Source organism: Chiloscyllium plagiosum, chromosome 30, assembly GCF_004010195.1.
Source record: "Chiloscyllium plagiosum isolate BGI_BamShark_2017 chromosome 30, ASM401019v2, whole genome shotgun sequence".
Classification (NCBI taxonomy): Eukaryota; Metazoa; Chordata; class Chondrichthyes; order Orectolobiformes; family Hemiscylliidae; genus Chiloscyllium; species Chiloscyllium plagiosum.
The window spans coordinates 40,488,177-40,513,742 of NC_057739.1; the positions used below are offsets into that span (position 1 = coordinate 40,488,177).

Genomic DNA, 25,566 nt, shown 5'->3' on the forward strand with positions numbered 1-25,566 from the left:
TAGACTGGTCAGGTCTGTTGATAAAAGCATATGCGATGGCTTCAGCAGCAGAAACAGGTAATAATAGATTTACCAGGTGACAAGAAGTTGAAAGCTCAGCTCAAGTCAAATAGAACTTTAAGGCTGCAAACAGGAGGATCTGCAAACCATTCAGAGAGGGCAACGAGAGATGGGACTTGAACACCAGGCTTAGCAGTGAAACCCAAAACAAGGGAATTAATTTCATTGAATTGATCGGATGATACTGAGTGAACTCTTTTGCCCTAATATCTCTCCAAGTCCTCATAATGCTAGAATCTGAAACAAACCAACAAAGAATGTTATCCTTATTTTTATCAATAGAGTATTGATAAACGGCTCCACTTCGGAATGGCAGGCAGTGACCGCAGGGATCAGTGCTGGGATTGCAGCTTTTTACAATATATATTACAATATATATTAATGACATAGAAGATGGTATTAGTAATAACATTAGCAAATTTGCTGATGATACTAAGCTGGGTGGCAGGGTGAAATGTAAGTAGGATGTTAGGAGATTAGATTAGATTACTTACAGTGTGGAAACAGGCCCTTCGGCCCAACAAGCCCACACCGACCCACCGAAGCGCACTCCACCCATACCCCTACATTTACCCCTTTAACCTAACATTACGGGCAATTTAGCATGGCCAATTCACCTGACCTGCACATCTTTGGACTGTGGGAGGAAACCGGAGCACCCGGAGGAAACCCACGCAGACACGGGGAGAATGTGCAAACTCCACACAGTCAGACAGTCGCCTGAGTCGGGAATTGAACCCGGGTCTCTGGCGCTGTGAGGCAGCAGTGCTAACCACTGTGCCGCCCACGGAGATTACAATGTGACCTGGACAGGTTAGGTGAGTGGTCAGATGCATGGCAGATGCAATTTAATGCAAATAAATGTATGGTTATCCACTTTGGTGGCAAGAACAGGAAGGCAGATTACTACCTAAACGGAATCAATTTAGGTAAAGGGGCAGTACAGAGAGACCGGAGTGTTCTTGTACACCAGTCAATGAAGGTATGCATGCAGGTACAGCAGGTAGTGAAGGCGGCTAATAGCATGCTGACCTTCAAAACAAGAGGGATTGAGTATAGAAGCAAAGGAGGTTCTTCTGCAGCTGTACAGGGCCCTGGTGAGACCACACCTGGAGTACTGTGTGCAGTTCTGGTCTCCAAATTTGAGGAAAGACATTCTGGCTTTTGAGGGAGTGCAGCGTAGGTTCAAGAGGTCAATTCCTGGAATGACAGAACTACCTTACGCTGAAAGACTGGAACGACTGGGCTTGTATACCTTTGAGCTTAGAAGACTGAGGGGGGATCTGATTGAGACATATAAGATTATTAAAGGATTGGACATGCTGGAGGCAGGAAACATGTTTCCTCTGATGGGTGAGTGCCGAACCAGAGGACACAGCTTAAAAATACGGGGTAGACCATTTAGGACAGAGATGAGGAGAAACTTCTTCACCCAGCCAGTGGTGGCTGTGTGGAATGCTCTGCCCCAGAGGGCAGTGGAGGCCCAGTCTCTGGATTCATTTAAGAAAGAGTTGGATAGAGCTCTCAAGGATAGTGGAATCACGGGTTATGGAGATAAGGCAGGAACAGGATACTGATTAAGGATGATCAGCCATGATCATATTGAATGGTGGTGCAGACTCGAAGGGCAGAATGGCCTACTCCTGCAACTATTGTCTAATAATAGCAAGAGCTCAAGTAATATGCTTAAACCACCAGTTTTGCACACCACTTCATATGATCACCTAAAGCTCTTCAAAACGATTATTTCCCATTAGTGACCAATTTGGACTATTCTTGCTTGTCACAGCAAACTACACAAATACTTTTTGAGTCAACTGTAAGAGTCATGGACAAGCAGAGATGACTTGCAACTGAAACATCACAAAAGATCGAGTGGAAACACTTGGAGGAACACAGATCTGGCACTTGATGGCACAGCATTTAATGCACTAGTGTAAAACAAAAAAAGATTCCCAGTGCCACAACATCCTCATTAACAGGTAGATCATTGAGGGACAAGGTTAGCAGTGGTGAATACTTTCCTGAGAAGGAACATCACTCTCCACAACTGGTGTATACCTTCTGAAGACTAGTGTGAGACACCAAAAGATATCAGAGAGAAAGAATTAGAAATCAATTGGAAAACTCTAAGAGATATAAAATGCTTAGCAAATATAAAACAGAAAATAGAAATAAGTATCATGCTGAATAGAAGACTGATTTCCATTATTAAAGTGATGATCGAGTCTATTTAGCCAAGTGATTTCCCTTGCTTATGTAAAGCCTTTTATTTTCAGCACTTAAGTTAAATATTCTGATCAATTTTTGTATTAAAATCAACAAAATTAAAACTGATGAAACAATCCTACACTTATTGTGCTGAGATTTCTTTTGCAATACTGATGAATGCCTGTGATTTGAAACAGGAAGTATCCATACCAAAACTATAGTCTCTGAATAACCTGACCAACCAAGATACTTTTGAGTATGTTTAATTTAGCTTTCATTTTCAGTTGATGGCTCTTTTATCTAAAGACAGCTAGGGTGAGCTATTGGAGGTATTTAAATTTATGATGCAGTTCGATAGGGCAGACAGAGAAAATAACAAGGGGATATAAAAAGGAGAATCGCCATCACCCATGGAGCAGTTAGAATGTGAAATTTGCTGCATGGAGAAGCTTTGTCAAATAGCACAGGTGCAGTTAAGAGGAAGCTGCATATGAATGGAAGGTTATGTTGATCGGGTTAGAATAAATAGAGTGGGAACAGGTTCATATGGAGCCTAAATACTAATACAATCTACTTGTGCCGAATGGCCCAAGTAAAACATAAGCAACTGCAAGGGAGTGTCACTTTAAAAAAAAAAGAGGAACTTTCACCCAAAATCTCGAGTGATAATTTAAAAATAACTATCAGTTAGAAGCTTTCAATGGAAGAATTTGAATACAGACTACATGATCCCTCTATGCCATGGTATTTGTTTTTTTGGCTAGGTCACATAACAGCAGTTTTAAACAGGAGGTTTTAATATCTAGTCATGGTATTTGAATTAAAATGTTATCAGGTAGCTGTTATTTAATGCCTCTCAAAGATTTAGGTCACTTTTTGTTTTTCTCCATTCAAGGCTAAAAACAGGAACTTCATCCAAATAATGTTATTCTGGACTCACGCACAAGAGGAAGCACCCTTTTCATGGCCACCTTGTCACCACCATTCTGGATCCATTTCAAACAAGTCAAGGTCTCACTCTTCTAAATTCCAGTGGAAATGATCTCAGTCTGTTCAATCTTTCCTCACAAGACAAACAATTCATTCCAGGTATCAATCTAGGAAACCTCCCATCCACTGCATTTCTATCCTTCCTTAAATAAGGAAACTAAAATTGCATGCAGCATTAGAGATATAGTCTCATCAACATCCTGTATAACTGAAGCATAACACCATTACTTTTATATTCAACACAGTCTCTAGTAATAAAAGAGACACCCCATTTGCCTTCTGTATTGCACCTGCATGTCAATGTTTAGTGACTTATGCACAGCACAAACATACCTCTGAAATCTGCAATTAGAGTCAGAGAGCGGTACAGCTTAAAGCAGACCCTTCTTCCAACTCGTCCATGCCAACCAGATATTCTAAATAAATCTACTGCAACTTGCCAGCATTTGGCCCAGCCCCCTTTAAATCCTTCCTATTCATATACCCATCCAGACGCCTTTCAAACATTGCTGACCATTTTTACCCTCCAACATGGTCACTGCTTTATCTCTCTTCCTCCTTTTTAAAGTGTTGTGGTTTTGATCTTTACTTTTCCAAAGTTCCAAAACAATGCAACAGCTTATAAAACAGAAATTGCTGCTCTTAGAATGAGAAATTAGTCCAGTACTAAAATACCTAAAAAAAAAGCTCTGACAGCCACAACTTTTTCCTGTTCTCCATCTGGGATTACCCAGAATGCTGCTGTTCTCCATTTAAATTATACCCTTTTTCATTCCTTTCTGCCAAAGAGAACAACTTCACATTTTCACATGATATTTCAGCTGAGATTTCTCTAGTCACTCAACCTGCCTATATCTATCTGCAACTTGCTTATGGCTTCTTCACAAGAGATTTGCAAACCCATCTTGGTCCAAGCAAATTTAGCTTCTATGCCTTCCCTCCCTTCATCCAAATCAAACCATTCTGTCAAGACAATTTCATTTTCACTTTCACCCAATGCAGAACAATCAAGCAGGAATTTTAAATCTTTCAAAAATACTCAAGCTCCAAATATCACATTTATCAATTGTGGCCTCCATCAAATAATTAGCCAATATATTTCCACTCTACAAGTCAAACTGACGATTGTAGACAATTACTATTCTTTGATTATTGGTGTATTTTGGGGCTAAAATAGTTATACCTTCCCCACTATCCTCTGTCTCAAGTATGTTACGAAGATGTGGGTGTACTGCACATTTAAGAAAGTTAAAGCTAGCAGACTACCTGACAGCACCAATTGTTCTGAACAAAATATAATGTAACCTTTTGGTCCAGTAGCTGGTCGCCTGAAGACAAAAACAACAAATTCGAATTAGGCCAATCAGTTTAATTTATATCTCGAAAAAAATAGCAAACTCCAATCAAGTTTGAATTGAGTATACTGACAATATTAAAAGCCAATGACACAATCCGATGCTTTGGGGGTATAAGACCAGGAAAAACTGAACAGTTGGGAGAGAACTGCCAAGCCACCAGCATGTTCAGACTGCCCGAAAAATAGCTCTCGTATAAGGTACCTTTATCGATCAGTGACCTGTAAAACAGAAATCCCAAAAGGAGAAAAGAAAACAGAGGAAGGCTATAAAGAAAATTCGACAGCTGGCTAGTTTTGAAAGTTGAATTTTGGTAAATCTTAATCAAGGATTTTATTGGACTAGTGTCATAGAAGCGCAAGATAAAAGATAGGTTATAGAAAGGAGTTGTAAATAGTTACTAATTATTCTGTTATACTTTGAGAAATAAAGTTGTTAATTTTTACTTTAAAGAGTGACCTTTAAGCTTTGGCCAATAGTTCTTAGCCTCTCAAATTTTCACAGATTACTATACGGGTAAATCTTGTGTCGCTGGTTTAAATTAGTCGGGGGAGGTGATTTAACCCAGTGTTGTAACAAGTACATTAGGCTTTGAGTGGAACTAACCAGGAGTTTAGTGTTAAAATATCATCTCTGGCATTGAAGATTTTCCACTAAGTGCAACATTGCTGCTTACAAAATGAAAGTACTTTCTCGTAACACACAATCTGAGAATGTTTGAGAATAGCCTAATGTACGGAAGCACTAATCATTCTGAAATATATTCCTTTCAGCACAGATATCAATTACAAATTCTTAGGCATGGAAAGCAAACTTCTTGATTTCTTCCTGTTGCAAAGATCAAGGTGATATACATTAAAGCAGACTACGGTACCAAAACAAATTAGGCAAGACAGGGGTTTTCAAACTATAGCTCTGCAGATTCTGCAAATCTCAATTTAAGTTCATGATCCATTCTAATTGTATGATAGAAAAACTATTGGCATATAAATGAGCTTCTTGAACAGTTGTACCGAGTGATAGGCGTTCATCATTAATTACAGTACAATGAGGTTAAGTGAATTTAAGATCACTAAATTGCTTCAAGCAAGAATCTGAGGCCTGCAGTTTGATACTCCTATAAAATACACCAGGCATGGATTTGAAAAGATGCAGGAAAATGAAAACAATTCTTTTTTCAAATTTCAATAACATTATTTTTTTGCCTGAAATTAAGTTCTTCAAATATTAACTCATGACTTTGCATATTCTTGTGTCTACTAAAATCAACAGGAACTAATTTCATACAACAACTGTACATCAAAATTTGATTAGCTTAAATCTTAAAACAGTGATATTAAGGCAACTTGTGAATTCTTAGAAATCACATTTTCATTTTCCCAACTGAATTATTTCAACTATTCATATAGTTTATTGCGATAGTGTAACAAGTACAGTTGGTCTTGCGTAAAATGCAGAGACCTGAGCAACCCTCAAACTACGTATAAGCAGATTCCACATTTTTCTTTAAGTGAAACCTTCTCAGATTACTTTTATACAATGCAAAAACAAATTGAGATTTTATCACTATAATACTCCATTTAAAATGGCCAATAGTGCAGAGGGTATCTATGATGATAATTCAAAACTGGAATCCCCCAACACAAAAAAAAGGTCTTACATTCTGATAACTAAAGTTTCTAACCTGACCCGGTTGTGCAGTTTTGCAATCTCTTAAGTGACCAAGTTCAAAATCTTCCCTGTATAACATAAGTTAAAACTAAAACTACCATTTTTAAACTCTAAAATAAAGTTAACATTTTAAATCTCAAATGAGTTTCTTTTAAAGGACACAGGGGTGGGGGGTGAGCACTGGGGAATTGAACCATCACTATAAAGTGAATGGAAATGGTTTGGCAAGCTTCTTTGCTGTGTAAAAGAAACTGATCTTCACATTGATTTTCAGTTTTCAAAGTTACTCTCTATTCCATGCAGTTACTTTTGTGCAATTATAAACCAACGTACAACTTTTATGCAAATCAATCAATACTGAGTAAATGGCTTATTGATGTTTTGAAGGAATGCTGAAGTTCATTAGAACTCTCCCAGAGTGAATACATCCATTCACAACTTGCATTTACACTATATATAAAATTTATTTTATTTATTTTTATATATATAAAATTTGTTTTATATAAAACAAATATAAATTATATATGTAATTTCTTTTATATATAGTTTTTTTACATGTAACAAAGTTTAGTCAAAAAAGTTTCAAAAGGAAGAGGGTGTTGGAGAGACTTAGAGGTCTACCAACTGAAGAACAGCTGCGAATACTGCAGTGGTTAAAAGTTAGGGCACAAGAGGCGTATACCAATAGTTGGATGAGTTTTGACAAAATATACTCTTTTTGCTCGGGTAGAATATCTGAATGTAGTGGGAAGACAAGACGTAATGCAAGAGAACAAGCACCACCTATCAAAAAAAAGATCAGTCTGTCCAATGGGATGACTACTAATACAGGGCCTTTTTTTTGTGCAATAATCGTTCTGGCAATTAACTCAGAACACAAATAATTGCAATGTGAATAATGGTAATTCTACAAAATAACACCACAGTTCTTGTGGTGCTGTGGTAGTGCTCCCATCTCTGGTAGGATTTCTGGGATCAAGTCCCACCTTCCCTAGATGTTATAACATATCGAACAGGCTATTAAAATAACTACAGAATTACTCTAAATCCTTAAAAGTAAGGCAAAATTTTCTTAGTCATGGCATGGTTGTTAAACTGGTTATGAAGTATAATGCAATGCTAAAGCAGCTGATTGGCTTCAATGAGCTGTCAAGCAGTAAGCAAAGCAGGTGGTTTATCAATGTGAATCGCAAGAGGAAATCCCATCAAGATGAACCGCGTGACATTTAAAGAGACTTGTGGCATAAACAGAGATTTAACTAGCTCTATGAAACAAAGTTAAATAGATCAGAACATTTCATTTAGTGGATCATTGGGCACACAAAGGAATAAAAACAGAGGTCAAGTAGAAACATCAGCTTTGACCTTTAAATGGAGCAATTGACCTGCAGTTAGTTCTAATTCAGAAAAGACAGTTACCTATGCTCACACTAAAAACACAGCATGAAAGAATGAAGTACAAAATAACTTCAATATTAAGTACAGATTTATTCAAAACTGTTTTAGAATCCAGATACTAAAAGTCTATTCAATTTAAAAAACATTTGGATTGATGGCAGTGTCCAGTCACCCAGTTAATGAGGCAATATCTATGCAGAACTATGATATTAATTGCTTGAAAGTACATAAAACAAATAGTCTCACTAATACATCTAATGAAATAAAGTGGGGATGTGACAGTTAGAATCGTAATCATTTACAACATACAGAGAGGCCTTTCAGCCCATCAAACTAATGCCAGTAATTTGAAATGCTATCTTGCTGTCCCAATTTCTCCATTCATTCGCACAGCCTTGCAAGCTTATTTCCTTCAAACACCTGATTTCCTTTAAAAAGATTTTTGATTTCTGCTTCTACCATCCTTGTGGGCAGCAAGTACCATTCAAACTCATTGCGTAAAAAAGTTCTCCTTCACACTTCCCCTGCATGACTTGCCCAAAGTATTAAATCTGTGTCACCCATACTCTACCATAAGCTAATGGGAAGAGATTTTGCATTTACTTGGATGCAAAAATGTCTAGCTGGAACCTAAACAGAGGTTTATATAGGTTCAGCATAACTGCCTTATTTTTGTACTCCACAATCAGGAATATGAAGCACAGGATTCAGTATGCTTTACTAATCACACTCTGTTCCTGCTCACTTTAGAACTGAGCTACTATACTTTCTCTCCCAAATTTTTCTGCCAAGATATATTACTTCACATGGTGAAGGAGCAGCACTCTGAAAGCTTATGATTCAAATAAACCTGTCAGATTATAACCTAGCGTGTGTGGCTTCTGACTTTGTCCACTCCAGTCCAACACTGGCACCTCCACAAAGATACATCACCACTGTACATATCTTATTAATTAAACTGCTCACACACTGACATCAGTAGCAAGCAAGTTGTTGGAAGGAATCCTGAGGGACAGGATTCCATGTATTTGGAAAGGCAAGAACTGATTAGGAATAATCAAAATGGTTTTATGCATGGGAAAAACTCAAAACTTGATTGAGTTTTTTGAAGTAATGAGGGGGATTGATGAGGACAGAGTGGTAGACATGATCTATATGGACTTCAGTAAGGCATTCAACAAGGTTCCTCATGGTAGACTGGTGAGGAAGCCTTCACTGTTTAACTGTATTCCAAGTTTGGTATCATCTGCAAATTTTGAACTTTTGGCTGCCAAAATCAAAGTCATTCATACACAAGTACAGCAAAAGAAAATACTGGCACACACAAATCCTTAGGGAATGCTACTAATTAAGTCTGAAAAACATTCTGCCATTAGGCCTATTTTTCATCCAGTTGGATAATGATTCTTCCATTCTATAAGCCTCAACTTTGTTAACCAATCTTGCATGTGGTCTTTACTCATACTTACTTGAATTCCACACTGACAGTACCCACGATGTGCCTTTCATCAGCCTTTGTGAATTTATCAGCAAAATGACCACTTCCATCCAGGAGTTAAGGGAAACAGATACATGAGAACACTGCTCCAAATTCCTATCGAAGTCACTCATTAATCCGACTTGGAAATATCACTCGGTCAAAATTCTGGAACTCCCTCTCTAACAGCATTATGGGTGTACCTACAGAACATGAACCACAGCTCACTGCCACCTTCTCATGAGGCAACTAGGCATGGGCAATAAATAAATGATTGGCCGAGCCAGCGATGTCAGCATCCCTTGAATTTAGAAGAAACAAAATCTGCCCTTTTCAAACTCTCTTATAACTGAAGCCTCGTAAGTACATAACGAATTGTTTTATCTGAAACTCCCTCCACCAAACACATCCTGATTATGGATTTCAAAACCTTACCCAATAATGATGTTAAATTTACCAGTCTATTACGTGGAACAAACTTAAACAACAAAGTGGTACAGCAGCAGAAAGCATGATTCAATAACAAATCTTGTGTTTAAAAAAAGACAAACTAGAGACCAGCAAATATTGTTAACACAGAAATTCAGGTTGCGGTAATTCCAAACAATTTTTAATACAGAACTGCTCCATCACCCTTACAATGTAAATGCCTTGATAATACAACATTGAAATTTATCACAACCCACCTTTTAATTGATGAAAAGTCTGGTGTATTAACAAGGGCCCAGAATTAGCTGGGAAAATAATCATATTACTGGACCATGTGAGAAATAGAAACTTCTCATCAAACCCCCCTGCAATACAAGGTTACTGCATTTTTTTGCCACAATTATGAAGTAAATTCATTGCAATAAGTTAGGACTCCTAACTCATTGCATAAAGACCCTGATAATGGCAGTGAGTTTTATAACTTTTATAACTCTTGCCAAACCTGGCAGTCCAGAGAGGGAACAAAATGAGACTGTGCTGTCCATCTCCTGTATGTGAACTGCTCGGAGGATTCCTTTCCTTTTTGCTTTCTTCCTCTCAATCCAATCTTTATATGCATCCTCAATTCTCTTTCCATATCAAATTGGAATTGAATTGACCCTATCTCCTCTGTCATTTATTTCTAAAGCCTCAAATCCCATTGTTGAGATGAACAGAGCGCCTGCCGTTTTGGCTTCTCCTAATGCATTTCTAATCATTTGTGGTTCCAACAGTAATCTAAAGTTGATTCTTGCCGGTCGAGTAAATTCTCATCATCAGTACATAAACATTTTTAAAATAGGCTGTCAGGAGAGTATAAAACTGTTCTTTTGGTTTCTAAGAAACTACTGAATTATTTTTTCACAATCATTTTTGAGATTGACTTTAATTCAGACAGGATTATACAATGGTGCTGGGATTCCAACACTGCACTATCCTATTAAAAGATTATGACCAACACATTCACATCCAATATTCTATTCTCAGCAGTAAATCTTGCATCCAGCATATCTTTCTACAATTCAAGCAGCAGGAATGTACTGTCATGCATCTGAGGCAGAAAGCACCAACACAGGAGGTGGGCACACCACACCTTGGAGTTATGCAGACAAATAAGGAATGGGGTTTAAGAGATGCAGGAAAATAACACAGGAGTACGCCAATGGATTATGGTGAGGACAGCTGTTCCTCACAGGAACGCAGTCAGACTCACGTCAACCACAGCTCAATAGAAGAGCAGTATTACTAATAGGGGACTTCTTTGGAAAACTGGTGGAGAAGGAAATATATCAGATTTTTGAGGCAATGGGACCTGTACGAGATGGATACACCATTTTTTTAGTTGGACAAGAATTAATATCCTTGCAAGGAGGTTTGCAAGCTTTGTTGGGGAAAGGTTGAAACTGGATTGGCAGGGGACGTGAATCTAAGATGAGCTCAGATTCAAAGGAAGCTAAACTTGTAAAAGGAGGTGTAGTAAGAAAATAAACTATTGGGCTATTTTGAATTTAATCTTGTGCAAGTAGAAAGGGAAAACGAATAACTTAGACGTAAAGGAGCCTTTGAGAAATAGCGACCAAAATAAAATACAATTTTACATTGCTGAATGAATGAACTATGCATTCAAACAAAGGAAACCACAAGTGTTGAGGAGCACATTAGCTACAATGGATCAGGAAAAGCACACTTAAAGATTTGATGGTAGATAGGTAATGGCAAGTATTTTAAAAAAACTACAAGGTCTACAACACATACATTCCACTAAGGCACAAACACCCAAGAGAAAGGAAAAACAATTGTAGTTAACAAAGTATGATAAATATTGCATGAGATCAAAGGAAGTGGCTTACAAGAATGTCAGACTGAGGGAGGTTTGGGAGCAACTTAAGACCCAGCAAAAAACCTGGTAAAGGAAAAAATAAAAGAATTTGAATGCAAACTAATAAGGAACATAAAGGTGGTCTCCAAAAGCTAACAACATGAAAGACAAAGATTAACATGAACAAATGCAGGCCCATTACAGGAGAATTTATATATCGGAGAAATAAAACAAATCACTTTGAAGGAATCCTTTCCTTCAGAGACATTCTCCAAAGTTTTCAAGACTAGTTTAAAAAAAAAATGGTCAGACTATGTTCAAATAATATTGAATTAAACGCTACCTTTTTGAAATGGAAGAGATTTATTTTGTTGAAAAAGAATTGAGGGGCTATGGAACGCATGCATTAAGTTACGATTAAAGACAACTCCTTGTCATTTTTTGAGATGAAGTTAAAGGAAGTGGTTAAAGCTAAAGGGGCCGTGAGATGGGAAGGTATGGTAAGGAGCACTAATTGCTGAGAGAATAATTATCAACTGATTGGGTTGAACAACAGATTTCATGTATCATCTCCATGCAAGAACTTAATCCAAACAAAGAAACTGTATTTTAAGGTGCAGAACATGTATTTAGCTAGGAAATCCCACAGATGGCTTGTGAATATTACAATATTCAGAAGAAACTTCTCTTTCACTAATTTATTATAAAAGTCAGCATTAGAGGTTTACCAATAGCTTTACATTAATGACTGATTATAGAACTGGCAACAGTATACTACCACAAAGGAAACTGACAAAACAGTATCTATTTCATGCTTAATGTGTGTTGAACGGTCTTGGTATTATTAAATAAAGTTTGGGAATAAATGGCAAAAATTGACTTTTGGGTATGAAGTCACAAGTACTTTGACAGGTGCAATACTGAAGTTGTATGGGGGACTGAATGGAACAATACAGAGAAAGCATTTGAAATCTTTAACATTTCTCATTTACAATACAACTTTGGGCTCAGAAGCTTTGTACAGATCCACCAGATTGACAGACTACACCAACTATAAGTGGGGCTTATGAGAGCTGCATCCAATATGGCTTTGACAGACTAACACACTAAGTCAAATGAATTAGTAGGGACTAGAGAAGCCAATTATTTAATACAAATATAGATTATAGCACACTGAATAAAATGTGAACTCTATCATCTTTGAATACCAAGGGTAAAACAGATCTGAATTGAACATGCCTAAATCACTGAAACAACCAAAGAAAGCTATGCTTACACATACAGAAGCTCTGCACAGAGCACAATTGGGTACTGTCCTATTCTATCCATGTGTTTATTGTTGGAGTGCTGGTTAGAATGCCATGCCTCTAAGAATTCTCGTGCATGTCTTTGTTTCGCCTGTCCTAGGATATATATGCTGTCCCAGTCAAAGTGGTGCCCGTTGTCTATATGTATAGAAACTAGTGATAGTGGGTCATGTCTTTTGGTGGCTAGTTGGTGTTCATATATCCTGGAGGCAAGTTTCCTGGTAGTTTGTCCGATGTAGCTTTTTCCTTAAACGGTTCTTAGGTATCTTGTAAATGACATTAGTTTTACTGGAAGTATCTTATGGATCCTTTAGGTTCATTAGTCACCATGATGCCAAAGGGTCTGAGAAATCTGGAAGTCATTTCTGATACGTCTTTGATGTAACATAATGCGGCTATAGTTTTTGCTTGCGTTGTGTCTCTTTGTTTGGGTCAGTTTGAGGAATTGGCGGATTGGGTACCCATTTTTCTTGAAAACATAGTACTAGGTATTTCAATTTTCGGTGGAGTTCCTTTGCTAGTCTGTAAGTCAATGTGCTGGGGAGTGAGACTTTAGGTTTCAGGGAGGCCTCTGGTTTGTTTGCCTTAGGTACTCCATAGAAGCAGGATGTGTTAGATCCATCAGGTTTAATTTTTTGGAGACCTGTCATGTTAATTTCACCAGGCTTATGAAGCTCCTTCAATGTAGCTGTGATACGGCTTTCTAGCTGTGGAGTCTGGTCTATCGCCATCTTTTGGTAAATGTCAGTATCTGTAAGTAGTGAGTTCACCTTTTCAATGTATTGTGTTCTGTTTCAGATGACAGTCATGCACCCTTTGTCTGCAGGTAGGATTAGAAGCTTTGTCTTTTGAGTCCTTCTTGGGCTTTCCTCTCCTGTGTGTTAAAGGCATTCCCTTCCTTCTTCCAGCTGGGTTTTGGTGCAACTGTCTGTCTTATGGTCTGCTGGGTTTTTTCTGTAAGTCCATTGTCTTTCAGGATTGATTCTAATGCTGCCAAGTCCTTTTTGTCCGTGTCGCTGTAGCTGTAGTTTATCCCTCTTACTAGGATAGCTTTTTCCATGTCTGTTAGTGGTCAGTCGATATGTTTTTAATACAAGCTTCTGAATTGTCTGTATTGTTCTTTTGTGAGCTTGTTCAGTTCTTCTTGTAAGGATAGTTTTTTTTCTTTTTCTTGGTCTGCCATTATTTGATGCTGATGCTTCATTCATTTATGGTCTGTCGCATGGGTGGATAAAGTTTTTTGGCAGCAATTTCCAGATTGTATTTGTGGAGTCGGTTGTGGGTATCGTTAATCATTTCTCTCAGCATTCTGCAGCTGTTCTATTCTGATATTCTTCTGGCTTGTGGGGTGTTGAGCAGTGGTTTGTACTTGAGACATTTTGGTAATACATGAATGCCTCAGGAAACAGGTAAGAAATGCAGTTAATCGCAGGTGGCGCTCAGTCAGATGACGTAACCTCGGTCTCCTTTGATGTAATGGCCCTATTCACATCAATTAACATTAGCCTGACCAAAGACGAAGCAAGGACACAAATACCAATATCAAGCTTCTGAGCAAAAGCAGTAATGCAGAGACTTAAACGAACAGCCCTCCCCACGATCCAATTCAAACTTTGGGTCTACTAAGTGGATGACACCTCACAAAATGGAACGAATTAAAAGGAAACCTACAATATCATTAACATCCTTACTGGCATAAATTTCACAAAAGAGAAGAACAGACTCCCCAGAGATGTCACACTGGAACAAGCAGTTAATGGAGAACTGCAGACTAGCATCTACAAGAAAGCAACACACAGACCAGATACTTAACTGCAGAAGCAGAAGAAACGGAGCTGCATCAGGACATTATTTAAACAGGCCACTACACACCGCAGCACCCAGGAAGTACAAGAAGAAAAATACCTATACAATGTATTTGAGAAGAACAGGTACCCAATAAACACAGTCTGCTGATTTATGAACAAACCCAAACAAATAGACAACACGCCCAGAAACTCTAGCCATACTACCAAAAAACCTCTCGGAGATGACTACCAGACTACTCAGACCCCTTGGCATCATGGTAGCCCTACTAATACACTGAAATAGCTACTGATAAAAAAGGACCCTATACCAACAATCAGCAAAACAGATGCCATTTACAAATTACCATGCAAGGACTGTGACAAACACTACATCAGACAGACAGGCAGAATACACTAGCCATCAGGATACATGAACTCTAACCAGCCACCAAAAGATATGACCCACTATCACTAGCATCCTTGCATCCAGATTGAGGAGGACACCACTTCGACTGGGACAACACATCCTAGGACAGGCTAAACAGAGACATGCATGGAAATTCCTAGAGGTCTGGCATTCAAACCGGAACTCCATTAATAAATAAATTGAATTGGACCCCATTTAGCAACGTCAGAGGGAAAAACAAAGCAGAAATGATATCACCCACCTTAAGAGACCAAGACACACACAAATAGAAAGCAAGACAGAACACCAGTGCTTCACCAGAGGTTCACTGATGAAGTTACCTAGCACAGTAACGAAACATCTGAAAAAAATCTGCCAGCTCAGCGAGCAAACTTACAACCTGAACCAAATCTTAATCAATACTTCTTCCCATCGTCTTTTTGTTTCCTGGCTACATTTTAACTAATGCAAAATAAATATACTACAGGCACTAGAAATCAAAAATAAAAGATACTGGAAATACTTGGTCTGGCAACATCTGTGGAGAGAGATACATAGTTAACACTGCATGTTGATGACTTTTTCCCAGTTCTGATTAAAGGTCATGAGTCTAAAAACCTAACTGCTTTTCTCATTTGTTGCTGACTGCATTTTCTGTTTCTGCTTTTGTCTCTTAGACTAGCTTCTTGTTTGGTTGTATGCTTTATCCTAGATTTGTAGTGTTTTCAATATAACAACTGCATCTTTCATGTCATGATTTTTGAAAATAATGTATGTGCTATTGCATCTGCCTATAAAAATCACAAATTGAGGTGAATCATTCTCTTACACTCTTACAAAACTCTTATAAATCCATGTTTAAGTAATAACATGCATCGTGCTCTTGCTACTGTGCAAGTCCTTAATTGATTTAATTATTTCCATATACTGTTATTGAAATAATGGAAATATGGATGTTTGGGTCAGATATGATACCCATTTTAAAGAGCAGATTCCATACTTATCTGCTTCCTGACATATAAACTGCTCTATATTAAATCTGGGAGCTTCCCCGATCATAATAAAACACAGTCTAATTTGGAGAAGATCATATTCTTTACACAATCATCCTTTTAAATGAGCAATTACTGAAGGAGTAGTATACATACTTTGACCCAAAAGATCACTTGCAGCTCCCTTTCCTCTCACCTGTATCCCTCAGATCTGCTGCTAGCACTCCATTCTCAACCTTTCAGTTCTATGAAGTGGCTGAAACCAAATTCAGGGAAGGAAGGCTGAAGATACAGGGAATGGACCAATAGCCAAAAGAAAAAAAAAAGTGTCAATTAGCAATAGATAGGCACACAAGTCAGGATCTCTTACCAGGATATCCTGTTGATGCCTTGATGTACATCTGTCCATACTGATCTTCTCCCATTGTCTCATATGCTTCATCATCATCATCCTCTTCCTCATTATGGTAGGAGGTTGGACTGTCTGTGGTCTGATTGCTGCTTCCACCTGGGCTTGTGCGCTCTGCTTGAACGTAGGTTACCGGCTGCACATAAGATGTGGTTCCCCAGGATCCAGAATAGGAAACTCTGGGCAACTTCAAAGGTGTCGCACAGTTTAGGTGACTGGCACTCTCACGCAGGTTGGCATCCAGTGAGCGCTTTGTTGCAAGTGTATGAATGCCAGGTGCTGTCAGATCTTGCTCACAGTGTTCACTCTTCACTCGAGAAAGCAACGGAATGGGCAAAGCTGGAGACACAACTGTTGGAGTGGCAGGTGGCTGTAGGGGACAAGGACTCTGTGGTTCAGAGCCAGTGTCTTCAATGGAGGTGGTCTGAGAGTCACAGTGTGGGGAGCTCACTTTGAACATCAGTTCAGTTCCTTTCTCAACAATGCGTTGTATTTGCAGGAAGCCTGCTGTATACATCACCACCAGCTGCTCACTAGCTGCCATGGTGAGCTTGCCAGTGTAACAAAAGGAAAGGATCTGCTGAAAGCAGGCAGGTGGCACCATGGCGGGCAACTCAAATGCACTTTTGCTGTTGCCACTGAACAAGTCCCGGAAATAAAGGCTATTGGCAGCCAGCACAGCACGGTGCGCCTTGAAGGATTGACCTTTGACAACGATAGAGACATCGCAAAACAACCCCATTAACCGCTGTTCGTTCAGGCATCCCAGGACATTGTTCCCAAAATTTGGAATCTCGAGATGGAGGATCTGAGCCATGGTTAAGATGAAGTGCTGGTCCTTGCAAGAATTAGAGTGACAACATCGAAGCACAGCTGCAAGCAAAATATAAAAGGGTTGGGGAGGAAGAAACAAAAAGAAAATCAACAGGTCAGAGCTCGTTCTGTTTCCACATCCCAAAGAAAAGCAACCAGAATCACAAACAAAAACTTAAAAATTCTGCACATTTGTTTTCAAACTATAGCCACTGAAGAATGTCAGCACAAATTACCTGATTTTTAAAAACAGGATCAAATCACTGCTTTAGACAGCTCAGACTATCCAAGTCAGCTCCCTGTAGTGCTGTGCACTGAATGTAAATTAACAGGAGGGACAGCGATTAACATTCAGGCTACACACTTGAATGAATGGAGCTTTTGACTGACGGCCCTAAATGCCCGCCAGCTTAGAAACGAGACTTCCAAACACAGTACTGTTATCTTGTTGCTAAAGTGAAGTTTTGCTTTGGTACAAGCTTTGATGACTCATTGCAAAGATGGCAGTAAGCAGTATGCTTTGTCTCACCGTTGAGCAATGCCTGGGAAACAGAGATCGTTTTGAATTATGTATGTACCCAAGAGCTCCCACTGCAGTTTAGTCAATAGAGCCATTCACAATGCTAAAACATTTCAATCATTTCAAGTATTCAGCCCATTAAAACTACAGGTCGTTACATTAAACCTTGTTAAAACTTACAGCCATCACAGTAGCCAATGTACCCACCTATCAACGAGGATTAATGCCACTGAGCCTTTTCTCTATTAATGCAAATACCGTATGTGGTCTGACTAAATATTCCAACACACGCAAGTCGACAGCAGTCATGTGTCATGTTAGACAGCAAGCTCAGTGCAGGAAATGTGCCAATAATTTGAACTATTCAGTGACAAAGCAGTACTGTAACATTAATGAAATCATTTACACTATTTTAAAGATGAAAAGGCAGTATTAAATTGGGGGGGTTAAAAACATCTTCATTTTACTTTTAAACACGATTATTCAAATCTTACAGGGCAGCAGCATTCTTTTGATCAACATGCTTGTACTCAGGGTTATCCAATTAGTCCTACCTCTCACCATTTCCCATAACCCTGCAAATATTTCCTCTGCAAGTATATATCCAAAATGCCACTAAATCAGCTTCCATTGTCATTTCAAGCAGTGCATTCCAGGTTCAAACAAATTTGCAGCATTTAAAGTAACATCTCCTTTCCCCTGTGGTTTATTTTCCAATTATCTCAAATCTTTGTTGTCTGGTTTCAGAACATTGGAAACAGCTTCTCCTTATCTACTCTATCAAGCCCTTGTTAATCTTAAATATCTTCACTGGCAAAAGGTGTAAACATTAACTCTGTTTCTCTCTCCAAAGTTACTGCCGGAATGACACCTGCAATATTTTGTTTTTGGAATTGGGCAAACCATCTTGTCAATGGGAAGGAGAGGAGATGATTTAGAAGTATTGTACTGCATCAGTTCACAACACAAGAAAAAATTATTCCAAAGATGGAGGGTCTAAAGGATGGTTTGCAACTCCTACATTATCAGGTTCAAATTCCACATTAAATAGTTAAAATTCACAACACCAGGTTATAGTTCAACAGGTTTAATTGGAAGCACTAGCTTTCAGAGTGCTGCTCCTTCATCAGGTGGTTGTCCAACCACCTGATGAAGGAGCAGCACTCCAAAAGCTAGCGCTTCCAATTAAACCTGTTGGACTATAACCTGGTATTGTGAGATTTTTAACTTTGTACACCCCAGTCCAACACTGGCATCTCCAAATCACATTAAATAGGGTCGTTTAAATTTAAAATCCTAAAAAAAAGCATTTATTTGAATTCTTACAAATTATCAACATAACATTGCAAAAATTAGTTTTGGACAAAGCACATGTAATGTTTGAGTGTGCATCTTTAAATTATCACAATCAGCAAAAATATTAAAACAGTAAATAATTTCTATGTCATGTTGTTGGCAGATTCAATAGAAGGTATAAGAGAACATGAGATTGGAGACACACAGAAATCAAACTGAAATGTCCAAGAAAACAGGGCATTAGAGCATAGTGACAATGATATTGGACTCAGAACTCATGAAAGGAGTTCAAACCCCACTTCAGTAAGTTGTAAGTTTGAAATTCAACATGTTTGACCACATATGAGCTTGCAACTGGAAAATAATTATGAACACTGCCCAGCTTCCCTGAACTATCTAGCTCTCTACTGTCCAACAGGGACATTTTTAGCCTTGTCTGGTCCACGCAACTCCAGTTCAACATTAGGTGATTAACTAAAACCCATCAAGTAGCTGACTAAGTTGCTCAAATCACAAATAACCCTAACAGAATAGAATTATTTGAGGGAAAGAAAGGGCAAAGATTCACAATGGTTGACATGGAACACAAACAGTAATTTCTTGAGTAGCATTAAAATTGCGAGATAAAAATCAAATAAAACACATTGCAAAGCAGAGATCTAGCAATTCCAAGCAAATAGTCATGGAAAATAAAGTAACACTTTGGTTCCATGAAGAGGCAATTTCAATTATGAAGACAGATCAAGAAGTTAGGACTGTTTTCCCTAGAGAGCAGAAAACCAAGACTAAATGTGATTGAAGTTTTCAAAAAGAGTTCTGAACAGAGTGTATTGGGAGAAACTGTTTCCACTTGTAGAAAGTTCAAAATTGAGACACCATAGATTTAATGTAACTGCAAAAGCAGAAAATGGGATGTGAAAAAAAACTTTTTCCACTCACGGAGTATTTAGGATCTGGAATATCCTGACTGGAATTGTAATTGTAATGAAGGTGGGTTGAAATTAAGGTATTCAAGAGGCCATTAGACGATCATTTGAACAAAAACAATGTGCATAAAGCATTAGAATGCCACCAAGTCTAAATGCTGATTTGGAGAACTGCTGCAAGCACAGTGGACTGAATGACCTCCTCTGCATCTTAACAATTCTGGGTTTCTACAATTACTCACATAAATGCAGTAATATCTTGGTACCATATCTTGCAGCAAAGACAGATTAGTCTCCTCGGAAGAGATTAAGTCACTCGACACCAGGTTGCAGTCCAACACATTTATTTGAAACCACAAGCTTTCGGAGTATAGCCCGTTCGTCAGGTTTATGCTCCGAAAACTTGCGATTTCAAATAAACCTGCCAAACTGTAACCTGGTGCCATGTGACTTCTGATTTCGTCCACCCCAGTCCAACAGTGGCACCTCCACATCATCAGGGAGACCGCGGATGAGGTACATTTTCTTTTGACAATTCAAAATGTTGACTTGCATCATTTGTTGTAGCATTCTTGCCTGGAGTCAAAATACTAAGTGGAGTTTAAACCTATTCACAGGACTTGGGCACAAAATAAGCGGATTCTCTTTCCAGTGCAGTTAAGTGAGTGCTGCAGTGCAGTCTTTCAAATGGGAAGTTAAACTGAGTCCCCACCTACCTATTTGGACGAATGTAAAATAGCCCTCAGCAGCACATCTAACAGCAGGGGAGTTATCCTTCAATCAACACCACAAACAGGGATTATCTGGCCCTTCTTACATTGCTTTTAGAGAGAGCTTGCTGGGCACAAATTGCATGCTTCATTTTTCACATCATAAAAGCAACTTCTTTTCAAAAGTACTTCATTGGCTGCGAAGTCCTTTGGGACGTGTGTAGATTGTGAAAGGTGTTTTATAAATACTAAGTCACTCTTCCTGCCTGTTCAGCTAAAACAAATACCACTCAGTCCAAAAACATGAGAGTTTTACAAATATAATTCTGTACTAATTCAGGAGAGATATGCAATTGCTCTGCACATCTTAATTCAGCTTACCTTTATATAATCTTTAGCTTCCTTTTACATCCAAATTGCCAGCTCAAGATTTAACCAGAAACAAGATGTGCCACCTCATCTTAACACACCAAAACAGGTCTGTATTATGTTATAGTTACATTTTAATTGGATAGAAATCAGTAATACTTGTCAACATGAATAATCAAGAGATGAAAATAACAGGGCCACATGACAACTTCAGATACAAATTTAGCTTCAATAAAACCAAATCTGTGAAGCATTTGCAGTTAGTTATTTTGATCTCACTAATTAATGATTTCTGCCTTTATCACAAGAATCCAGCAAAAAAAAGTCTTCACACATTTTAGTGAACATTGCAAAGAAAGTATTGCCTACATTCAGTAAAAATAACTAGAAAATTCTTCATTCTGAATGTTTCTAGCAAGAGAATTACCACAGCATATAGTCATACTCATACACTTAACAGCAACTAAAGCCAGCTCTCCATTTTACTTAGAGGTCAATGAACCTCTCAGTAAACATCAGTTCTGTACACCTTTCCTTGCTTGTCATATCATTTTGCTTCACGGTTCTTTTTTCCTGCACCCTGCCCCTTGTTCATATAATATTTTGCATTCATACTACAGTGTGGCGTGAAATTTGCAGAAACAATCCCAACATTGCTGGCTCATATATACGTTAAAAAAATCAATGCTTTTTCAACCTAATACAGTACATCTTGTATGACTCATGAAACTGGTTTCCTAAAGTTAGCTTTAAAATGAGTCAATACCATAAAAAGTCAATTAGTGACTAGCTTCAATGAATCAGATTCTGTCACTTTCATCGCTTCATTACCATTTATGGTGGCACAGTTTGGTATTTTATTAGCAAATCAGCTCCTGAGTCAGCATTACTCGACATGAGAACATCAGGACAGAATGCCCATTTATTTTGCATTGAATTTTGTGAAAACAGAGTTTAAGTGGGACCTGTGCCATGTACTTATTTCCCCCTTTGTGCTCCATTACAGATTACTGCTTCTGCCAGTTTACAAATTTACAACCGAGGATGAGTTCATTTCCCATTTGGTGCTCTTTTCTCTGTTTCTCCCTCAACATCGCCCCCCCCCCGACCTGAAACTATGCAGCGGTCAGTAATGCTGGCAAAAAAACACTTATTTGCAGCTGGTGAACTAATGTTTAATAGCAATCTACAATGCAAGTATTACCAAACTGACTCAGATCCATGCTGAATTTATTTTAAAATTATAAATATGGCAACTAATTATACATTGTTTTCAAAACAGAGATTTTTAACAAGGTATTACTGATTAGTGGCTTATGATTAGTTGCCATAAATGATACAATTATTTACGAAAGCAGTGATGCACAAGAGTAGAAGCTATCGCTTTTTGCTTGCTTCACTGGATTTTAACTTGCCAGTTTGCCAGACCCGCAGCTCTGTAAATGAAAAACAAAACTGCTGCAGGTATTCGTGCAAAAGACTCATTTCTTTTGTCAGAAAGTAGGGTGCCCACATTTACATAATCGTAGAGGTTGAAATTCACCTTCTCCCATTGCCTCACTATCACGGAGCAGCCAGATCAGAGACTGTTTTGCCAACCCCATCCCTAAATTTGGCACTGAAGTAGCAGGAAGTATTTGACATCACATATTGATACATGCAGGCATGATTCAAACACCAAGAAGAGTTTGACTTGACTGACTTGGGCACAATTAGAAGAGTTTGGACTTTTTAAGCAAAACTCGGTCAACTTATTGGTCAGGTACATGAGAAATAAATTACTTTGGCCAAATATTGGGGATCAACTTTTTCAAGAGGTGGACCATTACTCAATTAGATACGACAGACAAGTGTTGAATTATTCACACCACATTTGAACTCAACAGGTAAATAGTAATCAGTGATCGCAAGTCTATTTTACTAAAACTGTGGATGAACCCAAACCTCTTCCAGCTGAAATAACAAAGTCAAAACTCAGGTGAAAGATCACAGATTTGAAGTTAGGACTCAGTTTCTCTCCATAGATGTTGTCAGACATGTTTCAAGTAATTTCTAATTTTTCTCAAGATTTCTAGCATCAGAAAAGTATTTTGCTTTTAAAAATAAACAGGACTAGGCAACTGCAAAGATTTCGGTTTCTCAGCGGCAGCAACAACTCGAAGGGCAGGAGCTTGGACCAGGGGCCTGCCGGAAGCGGTGACTCACTGATTTGAAATCAGAGAGCAGAGGTTTCAGGGAAAGGAAGGACTTCTTTTTATTTCAGTCCAGCTATATAAGTCAGTGTTTTCTTTGGGGTCCTGAAGGGAGAGGGTGACCAGCCTCAAGTCGTGGTCCATGTAGGTACCAACAACATAGGTAGAAAAAGGCATAGGGATGCAAGGCAGAATTTCAGGGAGCTTGGGTGGAAGCTGAGAGCTAGAAACAAACAGAGCTGCTATCTCTAGTTTGTTACCCGTGCCACGTGATAGCGAGGCAAGGAATAGGGACAGATATCAGCTCAACACGTGGCTGCAAGGATGGTGCAGGAAGGAGGGTTTCAGATACTTGGATAATTGGGGCTCATTCTGGGGAAGGTGGGACCTCTACAAGCAGGACAGTCTTCACTTGAACCAAAGGGGTACTAATATCCCAGTGGGAAATTTGCTGGTGCTATTCAGGTGGGTTTAAACTAGCTTAGCAGGGGGATGGGAACCTGAGGCGTAGTTGCAGTACACAGGAAGATGAGAGTAGAGTGGACAGAGACAGGATTTCACGGTCACAGGAAGCTGGTTTGAAGTGTGTCTACTTCAAGGCCAGAAGTATCTGAAATAAGGTAGGTGAGCTTGCAGCATGGATAGGTACCTGGGACTTTAATGTTGTGGCCATTTTGGAGACATGGACAGAGCAGGGTGAGGAATGGATGTTGCATGTTCCAGGGTTTAGATCTTTCATTAAGAGCAGGCAAGGTGGTGAAAGAGGGGGAGGTGTAGCCTTGTTAGTCAAGGATAGTATAACAGCGGCTGAAAGAACTTTTGACGAGGCCTCGTCTACTGAGGTAGTGTGGGCTGAGGTAGAAACAGGAGAGGAGAGGCCACACTGCTTGGAGATTTTTTTATAGGCCTCCGCAGAGTTTCAGGGAGGTGGGAGAGGGGATTGGCAAAATTATTCTGGGTAGGAGCGAAAGGAACAGGGTGGTCATTATGGGGAACTTTAACTTCCCCAACATTGATTGGAAATGCTACAACTCTAGTATGTCAGTTTTTGTCCAATGTGTACAGGAGGGTTTCCTGACACAGTATGTCGAAGGGCGGACAAGAGGGGAGGCCACACTGGATCTGGTGCTTGGTAATGATTTGCCAGGTGTTTGATTTAGTTGTAGGTGAGCACTTTGGAGAGAGTGACCATAATTCAGTTACGTTAGTTTAGCGATGGAAAGGGATAGCTACATGCCACAGATCAAGAGTTATCGATGGGGCAAGGGCAATTATAACGCGATTAGGCAAGAATTAGGATGCATAGAATGGGGTAGCAATATGCAGGGGATGCAGACAATGGAAATGTGGAGCTGGTTTAAGGAACAGATATTGCATGTCTTTGATAGGTATGTCCCTGACAGACAGGGAAGTAGTGATAAGGCAAGGGAACTATGGTTTACTACAGAAATTGCATCTCTTGTGAAGCAGAAGAGGGAGGCTTATGTGTTGATGAGGCAAGATGGTTCAGATGAGGTGATGGAGAGTTACAGACCAGCTAGGAAGGACTTAAAGAGAAGTTAATAGCAAAGAGAAAACATGAGCAGTCTTTAGCAAACAGAATATAGGAGAACCCTAAAGCTTTCTATAGGTATGTGAGGAATAAAAGGATGACTAGGGTAGGAATAGGGCCAGTCAAAGACAGAAATGGGAAGTTGAGTGTGGACCCTGTGGAGATCGGAGAGGTGCTAAATGAATATTTCTCATCAGTTTTCACTCAGGAAAAGGAGAATATTGTAGAGGAGAAGAATGAGGTAAGAGATATCAGACTAGAAAAGATAGAGCTTAGTTACGAACATATGTTATCAATTCTAGGAGGAGTGAAAGTAGACATGTCTCCTGGGCAGGATGGGATTTATCTGATGATTCTCTGGAAAGCTAGGGAGGAGATAGCAGAGCCTTTGGCTTTGATATCTGAGTTGTCATTGTCTATAGGTTTAGTACCAGAGGACAGGAGGATTACAAAATATTGTGCCCTTGTTCAAGAAGGGCAGTAGAGATGACCCATGTAATTATAGACCAGTGAACCTTACTTCTGTTGTAGGATAGGTTTATAAGAGATAAGAGTTATCATCACCTAGTAAGCAACAATTTGATTTCAGATAGTCAACATGGTTTCATCAAGGGCAGGTCGTGTCTCACAAAACTCATTGAGTTTTTTTTAAAGAAGGTGAACAAGCATGTAGATAAGGGTAGGGCAGTTGACGTGGTACACATGGACTTCAGTAAAGCCTTGATAAGGATCCAGATGGTAGTCTGTTGGAGAAAATGCAGAGGCATGGGATTAAGGATGATTTAGCAGTTTGGATTAGAAACTGGCTTTCTGAAAAATATTCAGCCTGGGGTCCGGT

At 38.9% G+C, this 25,566-nt stretch overlaps 1 protein-coding gene across 11 annotated transcripts in view; it reads right to left on the reverse strand.

The window, feature by feature from the left end:
* The window catches only part of LOC122564948 (nucleus accumbens-associated protein 2-like), a 92,424-nt gene that overhangs the window by 19,554 nt on the left and 47,304 nt on the right, over nucleotides 1-25,566 (reverse strand). For 10 of the 11 annotated variants that reach the window (XM_043720484.1, XM_043720476.1, XM_043720479.1 and 7 more), the window contains one exon: nucleotides 16,312-17,223. In XM_043720484.1, the coding sequence (XP_043576419.1) occupies nucleotides 16,312-17,167 (856 nt within the window). In that variant the 5' untranslated portion in view covers nucleotides 17,168-17,223. Of the gene's footprint in view, nucleotides 1-16,311; nucleotides 17,224-17,399; nucleotides 17,420-25,566 lie in introns of those variants that run through there. The other variant, XM_043720486.1, reaches the window with a different exon arrangement.